Source organism: Galleria mellonella, unplaced genomic scaffold (assembly GCF_026898425.1).
Source record: "Galleria mellonella isolate WM207_F2 unplaced genomic scaffold, CSIRO_AGI_GalMel_v1 utg133, whole genome shotgun sequence".
Lineage (NCBI taxonomy): Eukaryota > Metazoa > Arthropoda > Insecta > Lepidoptera > Pyralidae > Galleria > Galleria mellonella.
In genome coordinates this window covers 2,593,302-2,614,436 of record NW_026441990.1, presented here as the reverse complement: position 1 = coordinate 2,614,436, position 21,135 = coordinate 2,593,302, and the positions used below count along the sequence as shown (strand labels likewise).

Genomic DNA, 21,135 nt, shown 5'->3' with positions numbered 1-21,135 from the left:
GAGACACGTAAGTAGTTTCTAGTGAACTTGGTACTATTACGTGATGTTTAAAAAGCTATGAAGTTGTGTACACATGACTAAACTGCGAAACATATCATAATGATACTGAGGTTATGTACTTGTATTAGTTTGTCAGACGTCATGACGACGTTCGCGTATATGAAAATATTGTCACATCAATATTTTTTTCGCGTATACAAATTATGACATAAAACCTGTGTAAACGTTACATATTGTATTAGTATTATATTGGTTCCTTTGTCGAGGTTAAAAAAAATAATTGGTTATTTACTCTGTGACAAGAATTTGAATAATAACCTCTACGGTAGCCGTATTTTTTTTTAATATTCATGTCACGAAATCAAAGTATTCAGCCGGGCAGTATGGATGGAAGGCGGGAAAACATGACAAGTGCCCGGAATCAAATATTTACGGCGTTACTAGGTAAGTGAAAGTGGCATCGTTTGCTATACAGTTATCATTTATTTGCTTCACGAGTACATTTCGATTCGCAAAAAAATAGTGACTTAACCGTAATAATAAATCAGACTGGTTATTTTATAGTCATATTAGAAATATATAAATATACATATAGTAATTTGCTTTGCAGTAAAAAAGACTGCTTCAATCGTCACAGAAAGAAATATCAAAAATGGTTCAGATGGCTGAACCTATTTCACCAGTTCATTCAATTAATAAAAATTACTTATATATTTTTTAATATAATAAAGAAACACATCGATGATTAACAGCAATCATCTGTAAGCAAAATATTAAATAAAATGTAGTCTTTGAGATCCTTAATTTTCAATACAAAAGTGTTTAGACTTGAATCGAAAAGTCTGACTAATCTACGAGCAAATGGACTTTTAAAATATATATAATATAATATAATTAATATCACCAAATTCGGGCGAACTCTCCATGTTTAAAAAGTTAACTCATAAAAAAGGAACATAAAAATGTATAATAGGAAATTAACAACAAGGAAGTAATAAAGGAAGACATAAGATAGTAATATTAAAAAAAAAAGGAAAACCACACAGGGATAAATCGATCTTCACTTGTTCATTTTATTGATCATTTCAATTGTTAGTTTAACAATTAAAATGAGTTTCATAAAAAAAGACTCTAACTGTGGTTAATTTTATTTTAATACTAGTGTTTTGGTAATATAATACTAATAATAAATTTTAAAATAACTGTACTCATTCGTTTACTACTGAACCGATTTTGATAAAACTATATGGGACCAATCTGTAAGCATATCTTTTCCGATAAAAAAAGAATTTTCCAAATCGGTTTACAAAAATCAAAATAAAAAAAAAGAAATTACGGAATCGTTTTATAATTGACAGAGTTATAAGGTAACAAACATAAAAAAAATACAACCGAATTACGAACCCCCTTCGTTTTGGAGTTGGTTCAACCAATTTCAAATCAATTCAAAAGGTTTAAAAGATCAATGATCGATGAAATTGACGCGAGATTAGAAACCCTACTGAAAATGCTGCGTTCTCGATTGAAAGTCCCTAAAAAAAGTGTATTTTTTTATGCAAATTAGAATGACAGGGGGAAATGGATTATTAGTAATGGAGACTAAGAATCCCATTGCGGGTGAAAATAGTATGATAACCCCGCCTACGCTAACGGGATATGCTGGCAGAGCACCAGTGAAGGGTGATAAATGAAAATGAAAACAGGCCAGTCAGCCCATCATGATGAATCCATCAGGAATTAACGATGATAGTTTCCAGGGGGAACCGCGTGGAGGTCGACCTCGTTGGGTATATTGCTAGCAATAGGATTTTCAGTCTCCGTTACCAACAACCCTTTTCCCCCACTGCGTAGAGGTTGACCTGATAGGGTATATTGCTAGTTATGAGAACTGGCTTCCCCGTTGCTATTGCAATTGCAATATACCCAATATTGCTAGCAATGGGATTAATAGTTGCTATTGCAATATACCCAATATTGCTAGCAATGTGATTAATAGTTGCTATTGCAATATACCCAATATTGCTAGCAATGGGATTCTTAGTCTCCATTACTGACAATCCCTTTCCCCCCAATCAGCAACATTTTCTCTTTCATAGTGAATTAGAACTACCAAGTAGTATTACTACTTCCTAATTAGAACTTGTATTGGTTATTGGTTTACAATTGTTTTGTTTAATTCCGCTACGTGTATTCTAATAGTATGTGTGCGACTGCCAATACTCGAAGATTAACCACCACTATTACTACCAGAAGTTTTGCAAGATTCTTTATTAAACCTTTATTAAAATATTTATTATTTGTATCAAACCATAGTTTTGGAGGGAAGGCATTGTAGAAATGGGAATTAGTAACCTTATTACTAGCAATATACCCTATTAGGTCGACCTTCTCGCGGTTCCCCCTGGAAACCATCGTGATTGATTTATAAGTAAATTTGTCACGATGGGCTAACTGACCTGTTTCATCTTCATCCGTCATCCCTCATAGGTGCTAGGTCACTAGATTCACTCTACTATTATCATCCATTAAAAAAAAGACCATAGTTTTATACGTACTCGTTATATATATAATGCTAATATACTAGTATAAAGACCTTAATGGTATACCGGTTTAACACACTGCTTCAACTACTGACGGTCGGGGTTTTAAAATAACGTACAATTTAAATGAAAAGGTTTTGCTGGAAGAAAAACTGGATCTCTTATTAGAGATAAGCTCACCTTTGTACATTTGTTTAATGAATTGTGGTTAACATTATATTTTGTGTACAATAAAGAATAAAGGAATTGTAAGGAGTGAGGATTAGTAGCCCCATTGCTAGCATTATACTTTATCAGGTTGGACTTCTCCATATCAATTCCAAGTGTATTTATTACGATAGTGTAACTAACCATTTTTTATCCTCACCTTTCATGTGTCCCTGGTACCCCCGCCAGCGTGTACCGTTAACGCAAGTTGAGTTGTCATTTCATCTTCACCCTTTAAAAAAAAACTACTGAATGTTGCAATTTCGATAACACTTACTTATATGGATATATATATATATATATATATATATATATATATATATATATATATATATATATATATATATATATATATATATATATATATATATATATATATATATATATATATATATATATATATATATATATATATATACATGTAAATGTTACGTAGGGACTATATAACGCCGTAGGATATTTCTAAAAGTACGTTAACTACATAAACCGACTTCAAAAATAGAAGAGATGCTCAATTCGATTGTATTTTTTATGTTCGTTACCGCTAAGCTCCGTTATTTTTAAGTAAATTAAAATTCTTTTATTTTAAAGCATTAGGATATACATACTCTCAAATTAGTCCCATAGAAATTGATGATAATCAAAAAACGAGTCAGTTTTCAACTCAAAATGACAGATTTTTCTAACATTGAAATATAATTTCTCCAATATTAAAGTCTTTTTGTGGAGCAAATCTACTTGTAGTACAATTTTGTACGTAAACTGCGTTATAAGCACTCTATAAAAGAACTCTACATAATTAAGTGTGTCCCACAAAAACACCGACTTCAACTGTGGCAAAACCAGATATTTCGATTTCAAAACTGAAGTACAAAATCGATTTTGATAAAATTTCTATGAGACCAATCTGTAAATATATCCTTTCAGATAAAAAAACAGAATTTTCCAAATCAGTTCACAACTGACAGAGATATAAAGTAACAAACTTAAAAAAAAACCGAATTAAGAAACAACTTCTTTTTTAAATCAGCTGAAAAATATAATGTTTTTTTACAAAACTTACTTCTACTATTCTTGTTGTAAAACGCCATTATTTACATACTATATTTACATACGCGACCGGTTTAGAAACGTCAATCACGGTACTAGGTACATAAGGTGCTAAGATCATTTCATCATTTCATACCCTAAAATCCAAATGCGACAGCACGAGTGTATGACAAAAAAATTACGTAATTCTTTGACAAAAAAACTCATCACGTTTGAAACTACTTGTAATTACATTTATTTAGTATGTATTAATCACTTATTGACTAGCAATACATAATTTTAAAGTAGGTTTTACTCACTACTTCGTCAGTATGACCGAGATATGTTCATTGACCGAGATAAATAAATGAATTAATGAAAACTCTTTATTGTTCTCTTTAAAGAATGATACAGATTATAAAGATTAACAATATGTATGCAAACAAAATGAATAATTAATTACATAAAAGCAAGATAAAGAGGCAACAGTGCAATATAACAATATCTAATAAACAATAGCTTATATCCTCCATCCTACATAGTGCGTGTATACCAAATTTCATAATAATTGGTTAAGCACAATCAAGCAATAAAAATATTTATAAAGAATGAGTAAGGATAAGCTTTTACCCGCGAATTAGTCCGCTGGCTGGAATATGTTCTCTATAATTATGTAGCAAAGTTTATTTTTTTTTTATCTGTCAGTTAATCACTCATTACATCTTATCTGTTAGCAAGCGTATGCATAATATATAGTGTGCAAAATAGAGTTATTATACACTAGACAAAAAAATTAAGGAATATAGAAAAATATAATTTTTAGGTGACTTTCAACAAACTGTAACTCCGAGGAAAATGATAGTTCAGCAAAAAGAAAAAAAAGCAAATTGTAGCTCCAATGTCTAGTTTTCAGACATGACCATGAATATTTTTTATCATGTTTGGTTTTGGAGTAATCCTAAGAAAACCACCAAAAAAATTTTGCAATTTTTTCTTATCTGAAAAAAGGTCTACGGCCTTAGAAAAAAATTTTTTCGTTGTTTCTTTTAATAGCTTTTTAGAAAATTTCCTACATATGTACCTATATGCCTGTTCATTTTCCGCTTGAATGCCTGGTAACTACTAGTAAGAAAGAGAAATACATGGGTGACGAGATAATTCCATATTTTAAGGATACAGCAAATATAAGAGACAGAACCATTTAGTGTACCTAGTTGGCGGAGAGCAAATAATCACATTATTTAAAAGTCGCCACTGTCTTTATATTGACAAAAATAAAAATAAATCTATCTACGTATTCACCTGGTATCAATACAATAAAATAATATTGCTACTGGCTACATAGATTTCTTACAACCATTTTTTTTTTAATTAATATGAAGCGGGCTTGATAGTTACTATACTGAATAGGTATGGCTAACACTTGTGACAATTGTTTAAAAAATGACGTCCATGTTTGAAAAACGAATTTCCAAAGTGGAAATATAATTGGAAAACAATAGATTTAATATTTTGTGGATGTTACATATGACACTTATAACCTTCTAAGAACCAATTGTTATTAACAGATAATCTTATTTATTTACTTAGCACATTATTTATTCATCGAAAATAAATATAGGTATTGCATTGTTGCAAAATATAATTATGATTGTCCTACAAAAAAAAATCCGGCTTTAGTTGTGACAAAAGCAGTCAAAAAAAGTGGTTTCCAAATTGGTTTAGAACTGACGAAAAAAATACAACCGAATTGAGAACCCCCTTCTTTTTCAAATTGGTTGAATTCAAATGTTTGTCAAACAAAAAAAAACAACAAGAGACCAAGTTACATGTGTATTTGTAAAACCTACTGTACTATACTTCTATTCAAAATGACACGCACTGTGTATTGTATTATTTTTCATGTAGCCATGAATTATTTTTCATAATTTAAAAAAAAAACACATACAATCGACATGTTATGTTAGAAAGTACTCAATCCATAAGGAGATCTCTCTCAAACACCATTTGAAACCTGTCAACCTCCACATGATTTTCCCTGGACATCACCGTGGCACAACGTGGTTAATTATTATGGAATTCATCACAATAGGCCAACAGACTTACTTTCATCCTCACCTATCATTTTTCACTGGTGACTACCTAATGTGCACTATGTGGCCAAGCCCACCCCATTACTGTCTAGTACCCGCTCCAATATGCGAGCTTCTGCTTCTTCTCTTCTCTTTTCAATATGGTCTACCTAAGACATATCTGAGAGTACATAATGTCTTTTTTAAGAGGCCACGAAAATATTGCTAATTCACTCATAAACGTCTCATTGGGCAATATGGGAGGTGGGATTCGCTCCAGTTTGCTATAATCATCATGTCATCATCATCATATCAGCCAATAACTGTTTACTGTGTTGAACATAGGCCGCCCCCATTTATAGGGGAGGGAGGCAGTAGTTGCCACGCTTAACAGGCGGACTAACAAGTGCAGTTAGGTTTTGGTGATGTTTTAAGAGGAACATTGCTGCCTATCTCTCGACCATTAGGTTCTCATAATCGCCTGTCTTGGACCCACGGGAAAGACCCATTCTATTAAATCAGTATTATTGCCATAACTAAGTTAATTAGTCTATTGTTTCAGCAACTATCCCGACATTCACATACGGTATCCAAATTGGCTGGCTCTCACCGATGGGCCCTCTCCTGAAGTCGGCGAACACACCAGCTCGAGTACCAGTAACAGACAACGCCATCTCGTGGATGGCAGCGGCATTACCGCTGGCTGCCATTTGCGGGATACCCTTCTTCAGTTACGCCTCAGATAGATTCGGAAGAAAAATTTGCATAATTGGAGTCTCATTTTTGTCCAGTGTAAGTAGAAATACAATTTAACTTTGCTGAAGTCTAAAAACACATCCAAATTTCCATAATCCTGTAACTTTATCATGCTGAGACGAAAGAGAATTTTTCCACAAAATTCCTTTTTATGTTTTGATCCTCAGTATCCGGTCATAAAAGGTACAAAAAACAACAATAAAAGTACCTAAGAAGTTCATTTTAGAACGTACACATGTTATCAGTATTGCCAGATATTATTTAAAAAAAAACCGGTCACGTGCGAGTTTTCGTTCAATAAATAATTTACCTATAAAAATTTTTTGTGATGTAGTTACATACAAATTTACAGTTTTTGGATTGTTCTCTTTACTTGTGCTGTACAACATTGCTTCTTGTCAATGATTCTACATCAACGGGAAGCACCCTCTAATTTTTGGATCCCTTGCATCGACGTCAAAATATACGCTATAAATAGCCATATCTTTTGCATTTACTTAGAAGTTAGATTTTTTCACTTTAGCTTCAAGGGATTGCATGCTTGAGTATTTGATATTAAAACCTCCACGCATTCTTGAATGAAACGATCTCGACAAACGGAAAAGTAATGATCCTTTACAGGCCCTAGTGACCTGTAATACAGGTATTCCTATACTTACCTCAGGAACCAGTCTCTCACAATTATATTTATAATTTGATTACTTTAATATAAGCATGTCCCATTGTATCTCACTGTGATGAATTGTGAAGAGAAAATAAATCTATTTATTATTATTATTATTAATATCCCTTAATCTTCATGAGTTCCGTTTTACCTTTTAACCGTAAAAAAATAGAAAAATTAATTGCTCTGAATGACAAGTAATTTTTTGTTTATTGCTTTTTTATTGCTGTTATGTGATTAATAGTGAATATTACCATCCCAGCAGTGGACAGATAATAGCTAATATGGTTATGATTGCCAATCCCATACTCTGATAACGTCTTGTAATCTACCCATAATACCATCCATGATATTTTGGATATCAGATTGTAGAATCTTTGTTACAGTAAACACAAGCTAAAACAATAGATGATATGTATGTATGTATATATGTATGTCCATAGTACTGCTCATGTCTATAGGCGACGATTACCACTTTCCATCAGGTTGGCCATCAGCTTGGTTCCCATTCTAAGTTACATAAAAAAAAAAGTTATAGCGTCGATGACCCAACCACTGAGTAAAACAAAATTACGTCATTATAGATTTATTAATAAAAAAAATATTTACAAGTGTCTCTTTTATTGGTTAAAATCCTCACTCGACTTATAATAAAAAAAAAACAATAACAGTTAAAAGTTAAAAATATCTTAAGGCGACAGTTTAGAGTAGTACCTAGGTATATAAGAACTATTATGAAGCCTATAATATGGGTGATAACATAATCATTAAATTACATCTAATGCCTATTTATATATAATTATATATATAATATAAAGATAATAATGTCTATAAGGAATCTCAGTCAACAGAAATTTTATCTGATAAACAGTTATTACCACTATAATTATTTTAGCCATTAATTTTCTAAACTAAATAAACATTTTGTTAACTAAATATTTAACTGTGAATGTAACTAATGTAACTAAATATTATGTAAAGAGTTAGCGGATGCAAATGTAAGAGAGGCCATGAGGCAGTATACTCTGTTAATTTGACCATCGCGCGATCCACTCTGGAAACTCAGCGTATACTATTCTATTATCACTCATTTAAAAAAACACTCTGAAAACCATCGTGACTGATTTCTGGAAAATTCGTAATTCGAATAAGTTTATTCGAATTACTATCGAATTATTATCGAATAAGTAAAATTCGAAATAGTGGGCCAACTGACCTAGGTTCACTTTCATCTATTCCACAGGTATCCCGCCAGCGTATACTAATAACGCAGACGGGGTTGTACCATTTCGATCCTACCAGAAAAGCCCTATCTCCTTAAAAAAAAAAAACATTATTTTATCTATGTTGTTACAGATATCCTGGACTATAAAGCTTACTTTAGTAACACCAGCAGCCCTGACTGTCGCCAGAGTTATAGCCGGTCTAGCTGCGAGCGGCTGTTTCGTAGTAGTCCCTGTTTATGTCAAAGAAATATCCGAAGACTCGTGGCGGGGGGCGCTTGCATCGCTAACTATGACAGTGTGCAAGCTTGGAGTCATATTTGTATATGCAGTCGGCATGTCGGTCTCGTATGTTGGCAATCAAGCGATTTATTTAGCGGTTGCTGCAAGTCACGTTTTACTGTTTTGCTTTATGCCCGAGTCTCCTAACTATATGCTCAAGAATGGTAATGAAAAGGTGCGTATCTTACTTTAACATCATCATCATTGTTTGTCCACAACTGAACATAAGTCTCCTCTATAAACTACCTTAAGGAACGGAAACATTTCTTATGGAAGTTTACCCTTGAAAGGATTTTGTCAGTAGTTACCACGCTTGGTAGGTGGATTAACGACCGCAGTAAAGCTTTGGTGATGTTTTAAAACGAACGCTGCTGCCCATTCCATGACCATTAAGTTCCCTTAGCCGCTTTTTATGACACACACGAGAAAGGTAGCAATGGCCCATTCTATTCTGGTGAATTTTATAAATTTACCAGAGGGAGACTTTGTACAAAAATCGTTTGCTTGGGCACCTCTGTTCCATTCGTGTTTCTACAGTGAAACAGTTGTGTTTGCATGACTGTGTTTCGTTTTGAAGGGTGGGATATACCAGTGAATTCATAGGATACAGAGGAATAACACCGGAGTCTTAGGAATGGCAACGCCTGGGAGTATCATGGGCGAAACAGTATACTCTGTTATGCCCATGATACCTACTGCTCATGTCTATAGGCGACGGTTACAATTTTCCATCAGGTGGACCGATATTCTAAGCTGCATAAAAAAATTGGCTATTTCAATTCAACATTTATGTTAACAAATTTGTTTTTTTACAGAAAGCTGCAAAAACAATAGCTTGGTTGCGCAGCGTCCATAAAAGTGACAAGATAGTGATAGACGAATTGGCCAAACTAAAAACTGATAGATGTCTTTACGAAGCTATGCCGAGGGTGACAGTCATGAGCGTTGGTAAGTGATCTATATATATATATATATATATATATATATATATATATATATATACCATAAATTTAATTGACATTGATGCTCCTTGCAACTTTGGGTTTGCTGGAAGAGAACGCTTTTAGAGTTAAGCTCGCCTTCATATAATATTTTTATGTATAATTAGTATATACAATAAAGTATAAATAAATATAAATAAAGTACGTAACTTATGTATATTATATCATTATCAACTGAACGGATTTAATTTTAATTTGATACACAGATAGACCGAATGAAAACTGCTCAACTGATTTTTTTGTTACAAACAACTTGTTACCCAATGGCGAATGTTGAAATGGTTTTAATTATGATTTTTTTATAGAAATTATTGTTCCGTGTTGTTCCCGTTCTAATTTTGCTATGGTCGAAGCAGTGGCGGCCTTAGGGGAAGGCAAACAGGGCAATCGCCCGGTGCCTCGCGTAATAACCCCAGCAAATTTTAAACAACCAGTAAGTGGCATTTTGTCTAGTCGGCAAGTTTCAAAAACTTCTCGATTGAGGCATTTTAATTGCGAATGAAGAAAATTACCAACACTAAAATATACAAAAAAAAATCAATTGTAAAAAAAATGTAAAATAAGACACAGTTTTCTTGAGTCAACGGAAAATTTCCAATAATTTAAAACACAAATTTTATTTATTTGTATCACTTTAACATTTCTCGTCAAACATGACAAATACCTAAATCAAACAACCAGACCTAGTTTCGAATCACATACTTTTCACGAAGGACAAAGGGCCTCGCAAAGACCTACCGCTCGGAGCCTCGTAGTAGGTAAGGCCGTCGTTAGGTCGAAGTCGATTTTTATGGAATAAAATCTTATTTTAAGTAAAATTTTAAATTATTTAATCTCTCCACTGATAATCTCGCTGCCTGGTTTAGGCGTTCTGTGTCTAATACTTATAATTCGGTGTTTTCTATATTGTAGTAAAAAAAAAAAACACATTTTTCATTGTAGCCTGACTGAATATTTATAATCTTATCCAAACTACAAGGGTTATTGATTCTTACGATTTTTTTTAATTCAATAAAAATGTATACACACCTATTACTAATAAATTTAAAATAATTACTATAAATTAATGCCCTACCTATCTACAATTCACATAACATTTAAAATTAGAAGATAAAAATATAATATGAAACTTTATAATATTTACTCATTTATTCCTAACAAAAAACTATTTTAAAACGAGCATTGCCCTTTGCGTAAACTACATTGTTTTGTGTGTAGATAAGGAATTAATAATTCACATTTTCATGTAGGTATGTTTTGTTTTTAATGCGACTTAAATTAGCAGTCAATGCTGACGGCTTGATAAAATGTGGTAACCGTCGCCTTTAAACATGAACAGTACCATGAACAAGTATACCTCCACAATTGAGTTCCCTTAATCGCCTCTTACGGCATCCACGGGAAAGATGGGGTGCCCGGGATTCATGGCAGCAAATTAATATTGCCTATTATTTATTTGCAGTGCGAGATAAAGCCACGTTCTCCGCATTACGGGTGACACTAGTTTTGATGGGGATGCAAACTTTGTCTGGGTGTTTCGCCCTCATGAACTACGCAGCGGACGTGTTCAAACGAGCCGGTACCGAATGGAGTCCCAACACTTTGGCACTTTTTATGGGATCACTGCAATTAGCTGGGTCCTTTTTCACAACTATGTCGATTGAGAAGTTTGGAAGAAAGGTAGGTATTTTCTTTTTTTTTTATACCACAAAGGTGGCAAACAAGCATAAAGCCCGTCTAATGGTAAACGGTAATCGTAGCTTTTTGGATGCCTGCAACATCAGGGGTATCACATACGTATTGTCGACCTTGAAAAAACCCTTTAAAAACACTTATACCCTAATATTTTACCCTTTTTGAAGAATTCCGTACAGTAGTCTCTAGAAAATAACTCGATAGGGAGCTCGTTCTACAGCCTGAGCGTTCGTGGTGGAAAATCTCTCTGAAACCGCTACCTTTCCCGTAGATGTCGTAAGAGGTGACTAAGGAAGGGCGAGGGATAGGTAACAGCGTCCCTCTTAAAACATCTCTAAAACCTAACTGTGGTCGCCAATCCGCCTGTCAAGCGTGGCAACTACTGGCAAACCCCCCTAAGGCTTATGTTCAACAGTAAACAGTTAAAGGCTGATATGATGATGATGATGATGATGATATGGGCTTTGTTCAATAAGTATTATTACTAACAATTCCCTTCCATTCCGCATCATCAGGGGTGGCATGAAAACTGCACGTTGTTAACCTTTTAGCGCACTTTTTAAAGACACCTATACTTTAGTTTTTTTTGGAAAACACTCAACAAGATACTTGGCAATTCACCTTAATATTAACGTTCAGAGAATATTTACTTTCCGAGGCGTGTTACGATAGTATAGAGACTGACAAAAAGTACTGACGAATGCAACCCAGACACATTACGGTTGCGTTTTTATTGAGAATAAGTGTTATAGACTAGCTTTAAAAAATGACCTCATTCTAATAATCATGCAAAACCGGCGCGTCCATCGTACGCATCAGTCATTAGCTATGCAATACTTTGTATGTATACATACATTCAATAGGAAATGTTTTATTTATTATCTGCATATAACTACATGCGATTCACTTTATTTTTGGAACACTTCTCATTGAAGATCTTATAAACATTTATTTAAAAGTTTAAAAGGTATGTGATCAATTATAGAACTATATAGGTTTACTACATACTATAATAAAATGTTAAGGGTTAAAATTAATACCCGTTTATCAGCTTTTCGCTGTGTTTGCCCCGATATAGAATGGGCCACCCCTTCCTTTCCCGTGAGTGTCGTAAAAGGCGACTAAGGGAGGGCGAGGGATGGGCAACAGCATCCCTCTTAAAACATCTCTAAAAACCTAACTGTGGTTGCCAACCTACCTGCCAAGCGTGGCAACTACTGGCGAAACTCCCCTTATGGGGAAGGCGTATGCCTAGCAGTGGACAGTTAACGGCTGAAATAATTATATTATTATTATTATTAGCATTTCACTAGAAAATGACAGGTTTTCATGAACGTTTTGTTTTGCGTAGGCAGATTTTAGCCGAACTTAAAAACTGATGTATGCTTTGTTAAAATTAGTCGGGTGAATCATAAAACAGTTTGACCTCACCATTGTATGAAATCACATAGACATTAGAAGTCTCTCTTGATTGATTGAATGTATTTACAAAAACCTCAGAAAAGACAAAAACAATTCCTATTTGATATTACGTTGGAATTATTTTGAATTTTGTCGTAAGAGGCGACTAAAGAAAATTAAAATTCGAGAAATAGGCAGCAGCGTAGTAAGTACTGGCAAAACCCCCAATATGGGGACGTTTGTGTTCAGCAGCGGACAGTTAACGGCTGATATGATTGTTTATTATTTAGTTTGTTATCTCTTGGCGTTTTAACAGTTTTACCAATCGTCGCGAAATTTGACACAATATTTGAGATGGAGGAGTCGCTGGTAAACTGAACTAATTAGAAGGGCATGCTAAAAATAGTAAAAGCTTTTTTTGTTTTAAAAGCCATATATTTTTATTTCATCTGACTGTTCTTTTATTTATTCGTTGCATAATTGTCTATCGTATACACGGAAGCGATTTATTATTAAAAACCAATAATTTATTTATTATTAACCATAAAACTGGGAAATCCATCATACACCCCAACATTAATAATTGTATTAAATATTGCAGCTCCCCCTGGCTTGCAGTTCTCTGCTAGTGTCGATATGTATGACGACACTAGCTACGTATTTCCTCATTGGTGGCGAGTCGGTACGCTGGTTACCGGTGCTCGCAGTCTGCGTATGTATCTTGGCGTACGGTGCTGGATTAGCGCCTGTACCTATGGTGGTCATGGCTGAAGTATTCACATTCCAGGTTTGTAGTTTAATTCCCGGTATTTAATATTTTATAGCACTGAGGTGGCAAACCAGCATACGGCCCACCTGATGGTAAGCGGTTACCGTAGCCTATGAACGCCTGCAATACCAGAGGTATTACGCGCGCGTTACCGCCCTGAAGAAACCTCTTTACGCCCCTTTTGAAGAACCCCATGCTGTAGTCTCTTGGGAAAACCTCGGCAGGGAGCTCATTCCATAATCTGAGTACTCGTGGGAGAAAACGCGTACAACGCGGTTTCAGAGATGATATTTGTAGAATAATAGCTTTAGAGTACGATAACACAGAACACAGATGATGTTATCATTTAATCAGCACCTATAAAAAAGTCTATTAGTATATCTACATTTCAGATGCGAGCTCGCATGGCGGGCGCCTCGATGGCATTCTCCTTCTTCTGCAGCTCTATGACGGTGCTGTTTTACACGCCAGTCGCCAACGAGTTCGGAGAATACGTAGTGTTTTACACGTTCGCAGCTGTCACTTTACTTGGCGTGTTCTACACGGTGTTCTGCGTACCAGAGACGAAAGGCAAGAGTCTAGACGAAATACAAAGATACTGGAAGAAGCCTGAACCCGTTTTTGTATGACGATTTGAAGAGCTATTACTAAAGGTTAAAATACCTACTTTACACAAGTGATAACATGATACATTTTGTACCTATAACCCAAACAATGAAACTGTAGTCAGTTGATGTGCCCTCAACGTGAAATACATATTCCACACGGATAGTTTATTTTTTAAAGATAAAAAAGTAAAAGTAACCCTACCTGCACTGTTGGTATACGCTGACGGGGCTCCAGGCAAGTAATTATGACGAATTTACTACAATGAATTTCATAGAAAATCATGTAAACGTTGAGAGCATATATACTTGCGTATTATGAAGTTACCATTACTTAACAATCCTCTCCCCCAGATTTAGTTGGGTATACAAAGCTAATCGTAATGTGTCGTGTAAAGTAGTTTAAGTCCCCCGGACACTAATTAAGGGGTTGCCAGCCGAGTAAACACCTCTGTTTTATTTATTATAAAGGCAGCAAATATTTTTCCCTGGAGCAGCAAAATATATCGGGCACTGACTGTGACGTTATAGTCGTGAAAATAAAAAAAAAATCTAGTGATATAATTCTGTGTATGATAAGGACAGTAAATGTAATGCAGTTTTGGTTGTGGTAAAAGATCTTTTAAGACGCGTAGTGACATAGTGAGATTATTAGTTTCGGATTTGATTCTCGATCGAATTTAGGAAACAAAGATTTCGAAGAATTAGAAGAAAGTGGCAGATCTGATCCCTCCTACCACAGGATATCGTCGCTTGAGGACTGGGCAGTTATAACGTGCACTTTTATTCAGATATTGATTTTTTATTACGAACAGCCTCAGGTGATACGTGATGATCGACCACAATTTATTTTTTCAAATTACTCGGATAAAGGTTTAGTTTTTAAGGTGTAGTTAGTTTAAATATGATTTATGTAATATATAACGGTTAATTCTAACAGTGCTTGTTACCAAATACAATATTTTTAAATGAGATTATTTTATATTTTTTTATAAAATTACTATAATCGAGAGATTGTTTTTGAAAATTGTTCTTTTTTATCAAAAGTCTATATATTATATTATGTAACGGGAAATTAATGAACTCCGTTTTTTTTTTTGTCGATTCCCACAATATGTTTCGACTTCATCCGGTATTCTTTAGGAGGCATTTGGCGCTTTATATCCCAGCATCACGACTCACACGAGGCGTTCATTTCATTAATTTGACATTACATATGTATATACACATCTAGAAAGGTATTTAATTTGGTATGTGTGTGTATGAGTTTGTATTTATATAAAAGCTGCTTTGAATGCATTTCTTTCTCTTTCATGACGAGAACTTGATAGACATTAAGTACATAACCAAATAACTAGTTGAAGAATTTATGTATAATATAATACATAAAAAATTCTAATGTACACATTTAATTATCTAAACTTTAATGCAAAGTTATGAACGCTCTTAAGAGACCATACTATCAAATATTTAAGCCCATGTGCATGAGTCATCAATATACAGGGTGTAAGGGACAGGTTGGCCAAAACAAAAACAGCTAATTTAGATGGTCTGAATCATGACTGGATGCTCCAGTCATCTAATTAATGATTTTTAATTTTGACACTGTGCAATGTATTTAAAATTTTACGATCCACACCACGCATGATGCCTACAACGCACGCTCAATAGCGCTTCTTCGTAGGTACTTTTCGTACGCTTGAGACGTTGACCTTACACAGTTTATTCCGCGCGTCGCGGTAGAATTTTAATATTTATGTGTTATATTACATTGCTCTTTTTTTTTTTGTATTCCATAGTATTTCACTATAAAATATAATTAATTCTTTATATTATAACATAATTTCATAGATTACATGATTTTAAATAAAAAAAGAAAGCTTTTAAATTTTCCGGAAAGAATTTCCATTAGTTTTCAGTTGAGAATAATGGTCTGAATTCACTATTTCAGTTTTGGCCAACCTACCCCCTGCACCCTATATAGAATAAATAGGCTGAAAATTAAAAGAATTTCTTTATATTATTATTAATTTTTAGAAGATATTTTATAACTTTCTACTACTATTAAAATTACTTTTTGCATCACTTTTCTTTTGGAAAAATGTTTATTGATAAAAATCTATCTTAAAAATGCGCCAATGATTTCACCTTCAAGCTGTACGTGAGATGTTCAATAAAACGTTGAGAATATTGTGTTTATTATTTATTTTAATACATAACTACAGAGAATCATCACTGCGGCGATCGCACGTCGTGTCGCGCGTCGATTTACATCAGACACTTTTTGGTACACTTAAAATAAACATACTGAACTAGCCAGCTTTTAAACAAAATGTGCAAAACGAACAGACATAAATAATACAAAAGTTTATTAGAAAAAAAAAAAGCAACAAATTGCGCACAATTCCATACATGTTACGCACAAAGTACTTTGACGTTCCATATTAATTTTATTTTAAATATTTCGAAATTGTTTAAATTGAATTTCACGCTGAAATTTTATTCAAAAGTCAGCGAATCCATCTATTTCATACTGCTAATGTATAGTATAATTCACACGAGCGATTCACAGAATTCGCTATCTATTTACAAAGTAAAATAATGAAATAGTAATAATTGCACGCAACTTATTACATAAACTTTAAAATAGTGTTGGACATTTTTTTTTTTTTATATTTTGTAATATATTTATAATTATCAGGAATACCCAAGCATTTATTTCCCTTACTCACGTATACATTATATAATATAAATTACCGAAGATATTTATCCCAGGACATAAGAGGGCAAGAAATATTAATAGAGTGCAAACTAAATTGTATCAATTAATATAACTGTTAAAGAAAATAGGATGAAATTATATTAGAAATATTTCACATACATAACAGATAGTGATTCACAAGTAGTTTACCTAAAGATCGCATAGCGTATACAAACTAAAATTTACAACGACGCTAGAACAAAGACGGCATGAAATATTTTTAATTACAATGTATTTATTGTTATTCTTCATATAAATCCATTCATTTTTTTACGTTTTACTGAACTAACGCTTATTATTTTGTGGAATTCCAAATCACTGGTTATTTGGTTACAATTATTTTGTTTAATTCCGCTACAATTAGTATGTCTACGACCGCCAACATTCGAATATTGACATATTATTATTACGCACGTGTCACAAAACGTGAATGGACCAAATGGCAGTCGGAGATTGATGACTATATGTAAATATAGAAGGTTATAGAATTTGTGGTAATAATCATAGTAGTAAATCTTCGAGTGTTGGTAGTCGTACACATACTAATGGTGACGGAATTAAACAAAATAATTTTAATGAAATAACCAGTGACTATATATTCTCAGATTGGTAAGTGCTATCATCAAATATTGTCTATAAGCAAATAGAAAACGATATCATTTTTAAATATGAGGTGTACAATACTTTGGCTAAGCAGAGAATGATGATCCAATAAACAGGGTCATCCTACCTCCAGTCGCAAAGAGACAGCCCGCCTGAAGTGCCAATGAACCTAAACTACTGATCGAATGATATATAAAAGCACAGCCAAAACAGCTAAGTCTAATAAATTTGAAATTTTCCACAGATATTCCAGAAGATGTCATCTCACACACCCTTATATTAGTGACACATTGACAGACCAGACAGGCTATATCATGCTTAGATATAGTTTGTTTTACCTTTTTAAACATTCAAACGTTTTTAAACTCCATCTTATTTTCAGTATCGTATTCCACTTTAGTTCTGGCGTCGTCGATTGAATTCAACAAAAAATATATACCTAATTCTTCAAACCCCTTTGCCCACTCAGGCCAGAGTCAAACATTACATTCTAGGAAATTAGATAAATCGACTGGGCGATCCAAATTATAACTAAAACAACGCTCAAACAAACATTAAGAATAAAACTTAGATTAAAAAAAAAAAAGAACTATAATACAGACTCATCTCTCTATGTGTACGTACAAAACACGAGTGTAATGGATTTGGGTAATTGGCGGATCGGTAAACACGTTTCTGCAATAACGGCATCCATTTAAAAGACTCCGTTTAATTTTAAGTTTACGTCGATGCATTAAAAGCAAATATTCTTCATTCGATTTACTTGTGTCAAAAAAATAAAAAAACAAATTTAAATTAGAATGCAATGTACATAGATGTTTAATTTTTAATGATTACCATTTATCTTAAATATTCCTCGAAATTTGCTACGATGTTCAAACTATACGATTTAATGTATAAAATACCCAAGTGCGTTATACTCGTGAACTGACACTTCAATGATTTTGCCACATACATTGTTAATTTCTAAACTATCGTATCCATACTGCCGCTGTCCGCTTAACAAACGAACAGCGGCTACAAAGTAAGTGTTTGTAGCCAAATAACAAACTAGACCATTTCTAAAAACTTTACACTTTACACTCGTAGCAAAGTAAAATAATCTATATTTGTTAACAAATAGAAAATAAAATCGGACAATATGCCTTTGTTCATTTTCGTACGTTGGATAGATTATTATAACGCAATTAGAAATAGAATAGTTTGCTAATTCTCGAGGCCATCCCGACCACTGACGTGACCTGGAAATAACCAGATAAAATAAACACCCCTTATTTATAAATGATAAATAAATATTCAGTCACTATTAAATAGGTAATGATTTTTTTTTTTTTTATATATTTGACATTAATTGTAGAACAGCGTGAACTTTTTCAATTAGTGGGGGTATTGTCGCGAATTATTGTTATACCAAAATTGATCATTTTACAAAATATAGCCATAGTCACATGTATTATTGGCGTAACCCACTTTTTGTACATAAACACATAATTATGTATTAATTCCACACTAGTATTTCCAGTATCCTTTATGCGTTTATTAACGTTACAGCACAGTTCAATGTTTTATATTTACGAATTAACAAATACATTTATTTAAATACACTATAGGGACTTAAAGCGATAAAAAAAAATTGCAGGTAAATAGTACGTACACACGTACAGGACTGTCCTGTCGTGACCACGACGTGACCTAATCCACATCGAAATATCACCAATAAAGAAGTATATTTTTTCATCGCGTTAAGTCCCGATAGTGTATATAAATATGTGTAAACAATGCAAAAGTTTTAAATTAACTAATAAATACATTAAAATGAAAACCAAATGTAGTTTGCATTTGTCAGCGTTGAGGATACTAAAAAAAGTAAGAACTGGCATAGATCTTAATTTATTTACTTGTTAATTTATATTTCATTATTTGATTTAAATTGTTAAGAAAATATCATAATTTTATTGGGTTTATCCGCTATACATTAAACCAGATGCAATAAAGAATGCCTCCAACATGATATACACAAATATTTTATCATATACAACAAGATTATCCACTTCAAAAGTTTTTCACAATGCAATATGAAGTGTTTGCCATTGAAATAAAATACATTATCAATTAACCATCGCGTCAAATTGTAGCATGATGGTAATATTATTTCTCCTTGTTTTGAATTTAGATTTCTGTTTCTACTTTAGCAATTACCTCAATATACAATTCTCAGAACAATAACTTTTACAACTTTTTGTTTCAGTCCAAAAATATGTTTTGGTATTAAATGACACATGTAACAGAGTTGGACATTTAGCTATTTAGCTACATTTCTCGGGATAAATAATCATTCTAGTTATATATTATAAGATCTTTGGATATATCAAAACAAAAATATAAACTGGAAACGTTAATTCGAAAATAAACCATACCACAATGTGACAAACGGTACAGCTTAAGTAATGGTCGACTTACATTATCATAATATAAATTTATCGATGCCGCATATAACTAAGTAACACTTCAAAGAAGCGCGTAGCCAGTCACTTTACACCGACATCTTAAATCTTGATTCATGCACACAATAAAATTAGTTACTATATGTAACAGGAATTTAAACCTTACATAATTGTATTTAGGTGTCAGTTTTGGATAGTATAGAAACCAGTCTTTAATATTTTAAGCGTATGTTTTACCTGACTGGGACCAGAACGGGACGTCTTCAATTGAGAGCCGGACGTTGTAGACGAAACTATCAACTTGTAATTACAACAGTCGCAGAGTTTACATTAATGGAAAAGTGTACTCTAATAACACTAGTATAAGATTGAAAACTAATATATCGGTAACTGCACATAACATACTATCACATCATTTCACCGTAAGTTGTAGACAAAAATAATGTAATTAGAATATCGAAGCTATAATTTGTGAAACTGAAGGATTATTTTAAAAAGCTTGAGACCATGTTAATTTAAAGTACAAAAACAAATACCCTTCGACATATTACAGAGCGCCATCTAGTTCCAAAGTGTAGAACTTTATTAAGGGTACTAGATGTTTGAAACATTTTTTTTTAAAGTTGACGGAAACAAACTCGCGACAAATAATCGTGCGACAGTATAGTCTACATCGTGCGACGGTATGGCTCCTACCGTTTGGTGCGGTGCGAGGCTCATTCGCTGATGGTGCGTTTCGCGGCAGGTTCCTCTAATTCTGTTTCGGGTGGTTGCTCAAGACCAGGTAGTTGGATTTGTGTGTCAGACGCTTCTGATGGCTGTGACAGAAATAAATATTGTTTATGACACATTATATAATTATAATGCAGGCTGACTTGTGACTGCGATTGAATCACATCGAATAAATATGAAATTAATTTTTTATGACATTAACACATTTATTCGATGCGATTATTTTATGCTAATTATGGAAAAAGTCAGCCTGCTGATTGGATTAATTTTTGGGTAATATAAATTGATTAACAAATTTCAGCCGAGATATATTAATATTTATTTTATACGTATTTTTTATACATGGAAAAA

General features: G+C 33.3%; 2 protein-coding genes across 3 annotated transcripts in view; one reads left to right on the top strand and one right to left on the bottom strand.

The window, feature by feature from the left end:
* The first annotated feature begins 117 nt into the window (after window positions 1–117).
* On the top strand, window positions 118–16,434 carry LOC113511081 (facilitated trehalose transporter Tret1-like). Its single transcript, XM_026894667.3, has 7 exons — window positions 118–444; window positions 6,411–6,640; window positions 8,625–8,948; window positions 9,589–9,721; window positions 11,237–11,454; window positions 13,472–13,657; window positions 14,032–16,434. Exons 1-7 carry the CDS (start codon window positions 351–353, stop codon window positions 14,266–14,268), a joined length of 1,422 nt encoding a protein of 473 aa, XP_026750468.1. The 5' UTR covers window positions 118–350; the 3' UTR covers window positions 14,269–16,434.
* Window positions 16,435–21,135, bottom strand: part of LOC113511204 (sister chromatid cohesion protein PDS5 homolog B-B) — a 36,280-nt gene continuing 31,579 nt past the window's right edge. For both annotated transcript variants that reach the window (XM_052903134.1, XM_052903135.1), the window contains one exon: window positions 16,435–20,870. In XM_052903134.1, the coding sequence (XP_052759094.1) occupies window positions 20,769–20,870 (102 nt within the window). In that variant the 3' untranslated portion in view covers window positions 16,435–20,768. The remainder of the gene's footprint in view (window positions 20,871–21,135) is intronic.